This window comes from Amphimedon queenslandica, unplaced genomic scaffold, assembly GCF_000090795.2.
Source record: "Amphimedon queenslandica unplaced genomic scaffold, v1.1 AMPQUscaffold_13314, whole genome shotgun sequence".
In the NCBI taxonomy this organism is placed as follows: domain Eukaryota; kingdom Metazoa; phylum Porifera; class Demospongiae; order Haplosclerida; family Niphatidae; genus Amphimedon; species Amphimedon queenslandica.
Window position 1 is genome coordinate 138,740 of NW_003546450.1, and position 10,719 is coordinate 149,458.

General features: G+C 39.1%; 3 protein-coding genes across 3 annotated transcripts in view; 2 read left to right on the forward strand and 1 right to left on the reverse strand.

Moving 5' to 3' along the window:
* LOC100636837 (general transcription factor IIH subunit 2-like) overlaps positions 1-844 on the forward strand; it is a 10,474-nt gene extending 9,630 nt beyond the window's left edge. Inside the window, exon 16 of the mRNA XM_019998542.1 lies at positions 358-844. Within this exon, the coding sequence (XP_019854101.1) occupies positions 358-468 (111 nt within the window). The 3' untranslated portion in view covers positions 469-844. The remainder of the gene's footprint in view (positions 1-357) is intronic.
* Positions 845-1,140: 296 nt separating this feature from the next.
* On the reverse strand, positions 1,141-3,214 carry LOC109583288 (uncharacterized). The gene is made up of 2 exons (XM_019998559.1): positions 3,054-3,214; positions 1,141-2,652 (listed from the first exon to the last, which is right to left on the reverse strand). Exons 1-2 carry the CDS (start codon positions 3,081-3,083, stop codon positions 1,483-1,485), a joined length of 1,200 nt encoding a protein of 399 aa, XP_019854118.1. The 5' UTR covers positions 3,084-3,214; the 3' UTR covers positions 1,141-1,482.
* Positions 3,215-9,201: 5,987 nt separating this feature from the next.
* Positions 9,202-10,719, forward strand: part of LOC100636961 (methylenetetrahydrofolate reductase-like) — a 10,083-nt gene continuing 8,565 nt past the window's right edge. Inside the window, exons 1-3 of the mRNA XM_011406745.2 lie at positions 9,202-9,636; positions 10,246-10,416; positions 10,471-10,578. Coding sequence (XP_011405047.1) covers positions 9,297-9,636; positions 10,246-10,416; positions 10,471-10,578 — 619 coding nt within the window. The 5' untranslated portion in view covers positions 9,202-9,296. The remainder of the gene's footprint in view (positions 9,637-10,245; positions 10,417-10,470; positions 10,579-10,719) is intronic.

The following is a 10,719-nucleotide window of genomic DNA, read 5'->3' on the forward strand; positions in this document are numbered from 1 at the left end:
ACGTATTGTATGTGTATACGTGTGTGTGTGGTAATGATATGTTGTGTGAATCAGTATACATTGTGTAATTGGATTTATCAATTGGGTTACGTTGCCTGGTATCAGATTACTGTATAATTATATATGTACTCACTATTGTGTGTGCTTCAATCCTCATCATCTCTCCTATCCGCCTTGTGTTACTACTCTTATTTTTCTCGTCTTCCTTTCTCTTATTCTTAATTGAAATCCTTATTCTCTCTCTCTCTCACTCTCTCTCTCTCCCCCACCTCTCTCTCTCTCTCTCTCTCCCTCCCTCTCTCTCCCTCCCCTCTCTCCTCTCTCTCTTTCTCCTCCCTCCTTCCCTATTCTCATTAGGTCTACGTTTGTCCCTCATGTAGACACAGTTTCTGTATAGATTGTGATCTCTATTGTCACGAGACACTCCACAATTGTCCCGGTTGTGAAAACTCTCTTAGAACACAATAATAATATTTATTATTATTATGGTGCAGGAGAGAGAGGAGGAGGAGGAGGGAGAGGTGTACATATATGTGTACATAGTAACATTTAAAATTATAGTCTATAGTTACACTATCCATTCATCCGTGTGTACATAATTGATGTATTGTGTCAAAGACACACACATTCAACATTATTATGTCAAGAATGCCTTATGTGTCCTTGTTATGAGCCAATTTCTTATGTGTGTTATGTACATTGTGTGTATATATACGCTTGATTTTCTGTTCTGATTGAGTTACTGCTAACTCACTGTGATTATTAACCTTTCCTGTTTTTTGTTTGTCCTTTGCAGTATAATGACTGGTCATGTTTTCTTAGTTGAAATCATAACCTTCCCTGATATTATGTATAGCAAAGTGTTTTAGTTTTATGCGTATATAGCTGAACGCATTTGTCTTGCCTTGGCTGTACATACTCCATAGACATCAACAAGGGCAAATTATTAGCAATTTGTCTGTGCATATGTTTCATTGTTATCAAATTTGTCCGTCTTTATGCATGCGTGTCCCTTGTATGTCAGACCAACTTGGCAGGAATGGCGACGGTTGGTGGTGGATGCGTTTTTGTGTCGAGGGCAAGTTTTGTGGTGTTGTTGCAGTAGTGTAGGATGGCTATGGGTGCTGATGTCATTTGCAGTTTAACTTTCATTGTTGTCATATTAGTGTAAAATGGTGCTATTGACATTTACAAACTGACTAATAGAAGTGGCAAAGAGAAGAGAGAGAGAGAGAGGGAGGGTGGATTAAATGATACAAATAATAAATAAGTTTGAGGATAGATGGAGGAGACATAAAATGAAAGTGAAGAGTGTATGTGTGTGTGTGTATGTGTAATAATAATAAATAAGAGATAAAAAGAGCTCAATGTTGTTATTGTTATTGTTTGTATAATAACAAAAATATATATAATAACACAATAATGCCAAATAAATGTTCATGAATGATTAGTGAGAGGGAGGGAGAGAGTGAGAGTCATTTCTCACAAAACTCCGTATAAAGTTACATGAGATTTCGATAGACTGTTAGTGGATGCACATGAGGTCTGATTACTGTACGTTGTTGACGAAGAGTGTTTCGATTTCTTTTTTCCTCCGACTGGAGACAGAGTCTCTTTTGGATCTGTTTTCGCATGATGAGTCGGCGTTGTGACTGTCGTATAAAAGTTACTGAGATGAGATGAGGAGGAGGGGGATGGGTGGATGTGTGCGTTGCCATGTTTGGGAGACGCACTGCTTGCAGAGTGTCTTCTCGGTTTGTTGTCTCCGAGTGGTAACATGTATTCCTTTCCTTTGTGCTTGAGTACCGCTACCGGTTGCTGTGACAAAGAACGCTTTGGCTCTTTACTGGGAGAAGGAAAGGTAGCGGAGGAGAGACGATTGTAAAGCTGACTGTAATGGGACTCGCTTGATGGCAGGTGATGATTGGGGGGAGGAAGTGGTGGAGGATTTGGTTCCGAGCGCTTCTTGGCTAGTTTAGCATAATCTGACACATCCGAGTACTTGCGATGCGAGCTCTGGTGATGCTTGTTAGAGAAATATCCCAACGTCTCCGTCTGTGGATTTGGGAGAGAGGAGCTTCGCTTCGATTTGATCCCGGAATGCTGTTTCACTTTCGTTGTTATTCTAGCATGTGTGGGCGTATTATTCAAAGGAGGAGACCCTTCCTCATTGTAGAGAAACAGCTGGTATTCCTCCACACAATCATCAATGGATTCATATACGTGTTCATCGTCGCCATCAACCCTGTCGTACGTTACCTCTGGCTGGCTCTGTCTATTGGAGGAAGGTGAGGCGAAAGAGGAAAGGGTTATGTCACCGACGACGGCTTGTTGTCTCGGGGGAGAGGTGGAACCAGGACTCCTGTGCTTTAGGTTAAACCTCTCTATTAGATCAGCAGCTTCGTCTTCTTCCAAGCAAACGACCGAGGCAGAGTCTCCATCGATGTTCGAAAATATGAAACTGCCGTAGTCGTCGCAGTCAGTTTGAAGGTCTGTCTCGGTTTCCCAGGTGCTCTGGTAGCCACCCTCTGGATCTATGACAGCGTCGAATTCAGGTATCTCGTGGATTGTATCGAAATACATTCCCAGACGATATTTAGGTCCAGCTCTGGGTAGGACTTCTTTCCATTCTTCTAGCTTGTCTGAAGTGACCTGGAGAGAGAGAGAGAGAAATGGTAAATTGTGTGTTTTTAAGTTTATTGGCAGCCAATAGTTGAAGGTGTGTCAGCTCTAATGGTATTCAAGGACTGTGTTTTAATTGTACTACCACTTCTCAGCTATTTGACTCTCAACCACTAAAACAACTGTTGCATAAACTCGTAGAATAAACACGTTCATTATGGCCCAAGGAGCTCGGGAGTACAGCCGGGATCCATTCTTTTCATGCAAGGTGTGAATTTGCTGTATATAATTGCCAAGTAATGCTCCTGTAACCCAGAACTGCCGCGGGCGAAAAGAGGCAACTCTCTTCAAGCTTTGCTACAAAGGACTAGCATAATTCGCGCTTCCTCTTTTAAAATTAGTAGTAACCGAGTCTTTGTTGTAGGACTTACTCTGAAATCTTCCATAACTGCAGCAGTCATTGTCCTCTCTTTGTTTGATGATGTTGTTCTTTAATTGAATCAAGGTAACAGCAAGAGAAACAGCTCACAAATAGAGTCTTTGTGCTGTAGGGAATGAGCGGTATGCAGCAAATGAGACAGTTTTTGCAGTATTTTTATACTATAGCCTCACTCCGTTCTCGTCCGTTCATTTCCGCATGTCCATATTGGGCGCCGTCTCATGCTAATTAGCATAATTCTGCAGAAGCTAATTGAACTTTGTGCATAACTAACAGCTTGGTAGCGTGAGAGAAAGGAGGAAAGACATTGGGGGTAAACAATATAACAACTGGGCCATTTATAGGTATCAATTATTAAATTAATGGTGTAAACTTTGAAGGCTACACAGAATGAATTGGTGCAATATAACAACAGCGTAAGGAAAGTGTGACAAACTAATGAATTTACTGTTACCATTCTCACCCAATTTAGTAGCTACATAAATGGAAGTATCTCTTTAGTCATGAATGTGACTAAATTGTTGTTTGTTTATGCTGGCTGGCTGGACTGGCCAGACTGGCAACATCATGAAAAGGAGATTATAATTGTTTGCAACATGCGCTTGCTGGACATGCAAAGACAAACTGTATTGCTCTACCTAGAAATATTGTCTTACCATAGCATTGCTCTTCCTCTTGTGTGCATAACATCAAAGCTCCTGCTTCATTTGTCGGCATTGGATGAAGCATAGCTGCACTAAGGAAGGAAGTTCCTTTTCATCCCATTACAGCCTATATTCTCAAGCAGCATAATAGCTGCAGCTGAGGAGTCATTAGACCATCCTGTAGTCCTCCAATTATCTACTACAGTGATTCTATGCCCACAAATACAAATAGTTTTTACTTACTCATTTTATAAAAAATTCATAACAAAAAAAAAATACATTTTGCCATTATAAACCAGCTCAAGCTTTCCTCTGAGATAACATGGTTTATAGGGTCACCATCTTCGAAAGCAGTAAACATGTTATAAAAACATTGCGAAGGCTTACGCTGAGATAAAACCATAAACAGTGGGGCCTCTAATATCAAACTCTCATTCGTTACTATAGCTACCCGTCACTTCAAAGGGTCCCCGCTGGCAATAGATAAATACTAAACTTACACGCCGACTTTCAGTTTGATATTTGAGATGACCATAATCAAAACACTGGATGTCTCTGATGAGTTTTAATCAGACACGCCACAAGCTTTAAGCAATAAAGTATTACTTGTAGCATATGGTTTATTTCCTTTTGATTAATTTGGCAGAAAGGGCATGAGCTCGAAACCCTCCTAATCCAATTAGACTGGAGCATTGAGCAGTTATTTGTTCATGGAGTAAAAGAGAGTATGTGGTTTGTCACTAGTTTGGCTGCAGAGAGAGAGAGAGGGATAGAGTGAGTGCTTAAAATCTCCTACTGAAGAATGACATGCTAATGTTGTTATAAATGTATGTTTCTTCTTCTTCTTATTATTATTATTATTATTATTATGGTGATGAAATGGTGTCTCAAATTTTGTTGCTAGGAAAACAGAAGCCATACCAGTGATATTCTGATAATGTAAAAACTGTTTAAAAGGCTAAGGGTTTATTTACTCTTAGAGCTCACTGTCATAAACTCAATGCTATTATTAGATGCTGGTGGAAATTGCATGACATAATCATGTATGGATAATTAGGTGTGTACAGGATTTTTGTAATCCGTGAACACTTTATTGGATGCACACAGCCAGGTGCATTCATTATGTCATTGGTCTCGATGAATAGGAGCATTAATATGCGTGTGTATCTATGGCACTTTAATGGGAGTATGTGAATTAGGCTTTTGTTGCTATTGGAATTCGACCAGGTGCAGAGACATATTTCCTGACTGTGACTGAATGGAAATTTTGGTCTAAATGGACAATAGTGGGTGTGTGTAGACCTAATGAGGGAGTATATGTCATTTGATCATTTGTAGAACTTTGAGTGATTATCGTTATAGTGGAGGGTCGTAAAGAGTCAGTTTAGGCCAGAGAAGGCAGACAAAATATCCTTTTAAATTTAAGATTGTTATTACTCGAACTCTCTCCTTCTTTTATCCTCCCTCCCCCTCTCTCTCTTTCTTTATAGTTGTAATAAAATCTTAATGGGCCTAGGGGAATTGCTGATTATACAGCCTAATGACAGCCTTGTGTGTGATTCATTGTTGACACAGTGTGTGAAGCTGGAAATGTCCCTGCATACCAGACAGGACCGCCTTCGTGTGCCACATTATAAGGGAAGAATAAGGAAGTTGAAACCCACTGGTGATTTCTGTCTTATTGTTCTGGGAATAGTTTCAATACAATAAGAAGAGGGGGAGTAAATGTATATCAGGCAGAGTGTGTGTGTGGTTTTATATTAGCTTCCCTGGGTATTTGGAATAATTGTAAAATAATAAACGAAACTAATAGACCGTCGCCACATTTCTACTCTATCTCCTTCTCATATTTCTCTGTTGCACACACACAATTATACTACACTGCATACATCATTGCACAACATAGTGCATACACCCATAATTATGAATAATTCTAATGCCTCGCATTAATTTACATTACTTTGTCAAGTCACTGGCAGTGTATTATTATTGGCAGTCACAGTTCCAACACTGTACCACCAGTTTATGAAATGAGAGGCTTCTGTTTGAGCTTATTTTTCATAGCTGCCATGCAGTGACTAGTTTCGAGGAAAGGTAGCAAACTGTCAAAGTATTTATTTGAAGTATTTTTTAGCTAGGAAATTGTGCTATAGACAATACCTGTTAGTATAATACATATTAATTCAAAATATGTATATTGGCTGGTAAACATATAATAGATATTCAAATGGTTGCTAGTATGCAAATAATACCGATACTCTCATTTGCTTCTCAGTATTGTGTGAGAAGGAGTTGTAGCCTCTTAATTAGATTAATGCTCAGTTGTCTTAATTATTTGTGTATCCTCTGCTCCCTTTGACCACAGGGCAGACTTTCAAAGTCTGATGTGGTTCAGTGCATTGCAAGTATTACCTAGCACTATGCAAGTTTCTGCCTGGTATGCTTTGAGGGTTTTTGTATGTTAGTGTATCATAGACACTTGAAAGGGGAATCATTATTGAATTGCTTCTGGCTCCACTATTGTAGTGGTAAGTGGTAAGTGGGGTTGTAGTATTGGGATGAGTGTGTAGTAATGTATTTTTGTTTATTCCTCTCTCTCTCTCTTTGTTTAACTTTAAATCATTTGATCACACATGCTTCCTTGCTCTTTTATGCCTTTGACTTCCCCTCTCCCCCTTCTCTCTCTCTCTCTCCCCCCTCTCTCCCTCTTCTTTCTCTATTACTTTCATGCACCTACTTACTGAATCAACCGCCTCTTTTTCATCCTCACTATTCTTTCCACTAATACGTGATGTGATATCCCACCAACACCCAGTGCCCACCGATGTCCAACTAATCCAATTGAGATTTAGCCATGGGAACACTGTTACCAGGTAACTTGATGAGGGTGTATTGTTACCTGCCAGATATATTGCCCCCTTAGTTACTTATTAAGCTAAATTACAAGCCACATGTGAAACGTATATATTCATAATCTTACTCACTTACTCGAACATTCGATATGGCGTCATTTTATAGTAGCATACATTTCATCTACACACGTACACTAGTCAGATGAAATGATAGTCTATATATTGTTGTACATGCCACACAAGAGATGGCAGCCTGCCTGTCTATTAGGGAGAATTCGTATAATATCCTAACACGAAACATTAATAGCTCTACTTAGATGGTATAAGCCATGAAACATTAGTAAGTAGCATGAGCTCATTATGCTACTGGGACACAATCAGGATAGGGAATAGGATATATATGGTGTAATGCAATACATGTACATGTACATGGGAATTAGTACTCATTATGGTACTGGTAGGATATACCATAAACCATTAGATGTGTGTGCATATATCATGATGGTAATGTACATGTATAATATACCATGATGGTGATGTACATGTGTATTATTATTATTATTATTATTATTATGTCATTGGCTCATTGGTGTGCGTAATTGTCAATCTTTCCATGGGACAGAGCTGCCCATTATTGCATTAATTATACTGCTAATAATGCCAAGGATCATTTATTGGGTATATTGTTATGCCAAAATGCATTAGCGGTGTAATTATACATGCTGCCTATATAATAAGTGTAAGAGAAGATTACAAGTGTGAGACTTATGGTAACGTAGCTATAGTGAAAAATGTACCAATTTAATGGTTTAATGGTTTAATGGTTTTATCAGCTGACGGACAGATGTCTCTCTCTGTCTCTCTCTCTGCCTCTGCCTCTTAGCTGTCTCTGTCTCTGTCTCTGTCTGTCTGTCTCTCTCTGTCTCTCTTTCTCTGCCTCTGTTTCTGTCTCTGTCTCTGTCTCTGTCTCTATCTCTCTCTGTCTCTAACTCTCTGTCTCTGTCTCTCTCTGCCTCTCCCTCTCTCTCTATCTCTTTCTGTATCTGTATCTGTCTCTCCCTCTCTCTTACTCACTTCCTTCACCAAGAGCTAGTACACAAACCTTATGTAATCTTATATGCCATGTTCCCAGTACTATTTTTATTTGTATAATAAACAATATCTAGTGGCGCATAGTATTATAAAGAGTTATATAATGCTAGTTTGGTTGTTATGGGATCGGTTTTCACAATTATAGTTTGTGCAATGACTTGTATTAATGAATTATAGTCATTAATGCATCCCCCACGTCCACACACACACACACACACTCATACCCACACTATAAATGTACATAAAAACACTATGTACCATGTATATGTACATACACATGCACATGCATACACAATAGTAACTATATGTATCCAGACACAGCTGGTCTGACTGGTTTGGCAGCCTTCCTTTACTAGGAAGGGACCCAGTTACCACAGGGCTGGCTATAAGGTTTTGTGCTAGAGAGATGAAATTGAATTTGCATGCAAAGAAAGTGAATGCTTTGAGAGAAAGAAGAGTGGAATTTAGCCTATGCATGCAGTTGTGTATTTGTTATTTGTTTCTCTCTGATCGAGTCACTCTGAGTCAGAATAGCATTGTTAATTAACATTACAATTGGTCATAGCTGCATATCAATGGAATAAATAAACATACTTGAACTCTAGTATGACCTAATCACAGTCTTATTCTAATAACAGTGTTACTATGCAACATAATCATTCTAAAATTAGACGAGTTACATTGCATAAATCATATATTTGATGATGTAAACCTGAAAAGAAATAAACTGAGCCTTAAATGAAATCCACAGACGTCGTAAGAATATTTATTATTTTTAGAGTGCTGTATGATTGAGTTAATGGATTCACTGTGGGCTAGCGAACACGTGTATCGTGTTTTTCTGTTGTGTCTAGAAAGCATGATTAAAAACTGGTATACAGAGTTTAATGAAGCGCATATGCCAAGTCGCCACAGGTGTCAATAAATGTTACTATGGTTTAGCGTCCCTTGTACTTATATACTGCAGCATGTATGCTTTATGTTTGTGTGCACACATTTACTGAATCAAAGATGCGCAGCAGTCATTTTCGTCATTCCAAGAAGAGCCGACTTTTACTGCCAATGCTGACTCATAGCGGTCCAAGTCGAATTGTAGTGAATCTGGTCATTGGCAGCTTATGACTTGTTTAGAAATAAACTTTTAAAACATAAACCAACACGAGGCACTAAGCAAATAGCCCTAGGCAGTCTCACCGGTGTCTGTGTCACTTTTGCATCACGTCATTGATTAAAAAATTAAAAATAAATTAGTAGGCTCATGGTCGTTCTGTACTGTATGTATACAACGTGTAGCTTTGGTTTGGCTTGTGTTGCTTGTTTCAGCATCTTGTCTGGTTCGCTTTGTACATGCTTGTCTTTACCAAAAATAAATTAGACTTCCTTGAAGGAATTACTTTAATCTTATTAATGATTAATACTCAAATTATAAATATAATTATAATTATTATTTTTGCGCTTCTACTGTTATTTATTTAAAGCTAATGAATAACTAATGAGCAATAATTGACCACGCCCAGAGAATAATTTTTCTTGGGCGTGGCATTCTTTAGCACGTGGGAACCACAAGCTCACCTTATCTCGCCTGACATTCCTTTAGCCTTTTGTTTCTCTAAAGGTCTCTAAGGGTCTCGCTCATTTTCTCAAACAATGGAGTCAGAGAGAGTCTCCCTCCCGTCTCTTCCTCACTCAGAAGCTCCTTTCTACCACGTGTGGTCAAACGGGAGCGTATCCAGTGGCGTCCCTACCTCTCCTTCCTCATCTTCCGGTCAGGGGAACACGCCCAGGTCTCATTCCCCTCTCTTCTCCTCCTCCTCCCTCATTGATAAGATTCAGTCACGGATTGATGGAGGCGATAAGTTTTTCTCTCTCGAGTTCTTTCCGCCCCGTACCCCAGCCGGGGCCAGTAACTTGATAGCGAGGTTTGATCGCATGTTCTCCGGTGGTCCGCTGTTCTGTGACGTTACATGGCATGCAGCCGGTGACCCAGGTATGATGATACTGGTACATGTACATGTACGCACGGTGTAAAAGCTAGAAAAATATTTGTTACTAAAGGGTTAATAATTAAATTATGATAATGATGAAATTCAATGACCTTTTATTGAAATACATGTACATGTACATACCAATGTAAGATTTGGGATTTGAGAGGATTTTGAATCCGGTGATAGAGTGTGGACATGATTCAGTGAATCAGTGTACAGTATGTTCTCTAGCTGCTGTTGTCATTACTTGATGTTGTAGTCAATCTCATTCTACTCTACTACAAGAAAAAGAGATAGGCCTCTTAAATGAACTATTATAGGACATTATTCTATGTTAATATTGTATGTTGTAATGTGAATTTACTGGTGATTCCCTATTGATAATCACTTGTTCCAACTGCAAGGCATTAACTATGTCACTATGATGCTCCTAGCCAGTGTATCTCTATACTTTTGTTTCAGTTGCTATTTGCGTTGGATTTTGTCCCTTGACTAATTGCTAACAACTGTCATTATCAAAGTGTCAAATTCTTCACTCTCTCTTCTATTGTTTTTATTCTCATCCGAAAGCCTAAATTTGGGTATTTTTCATGATTTAATTATGTGTGTAGGCGGTGACAAGGAAACCAGCTCTGTCAATATTGCCAATGCTGCTCTTAATTTCTGTGGCCATGAGACAATGCTCCACATCACATGTGCCGAGTATAGCAAAGACGAAGTGAAGGCACATTTGACGAAAGCCAAGAACCTCGGGATCAAAAATATACTAGCACTACGTGGAGGTAAGTATGATTTTTTAATGGTCTAGCTGTTTCATTTTGATATTTTTATGAAAGATCTTCCTGATAACTGGATGCCTAAGCCTGATGGGTTTAGCTATGGGACTGATCTGGTGAAATTCATGAAGCAAGAATTTGGAGATACTTTTACTATTTGTGTAGCAGGTATGGGCTGATCATCTCTCTCTCTCTCTCTCTCTCTCTCTCTCTCTCTCTCTCTCTCTCTCTCTCTCTCTCTCTCTCTCTCTCTCTCTCTCTCTCTCTCTCTCTCTCTCTCTCTCTCTCTCTCTCTCTCTCTCTCTCTCT

Coding starts and splice junctions, on each gene's coding strand:
- LOC109583288 (XM_019998559.1), bottom strand. CDS start 3,083: ATGACTGCTGCAGTTATGGAAGATTTCAGA. Junction 2,653..3,053: donor CAGTTATGGAAGATTTCAGA/GTAAGTCCTACA, acceptor CTCTCTCTCCAG/GTCACTTCAGACAAGCTAGA.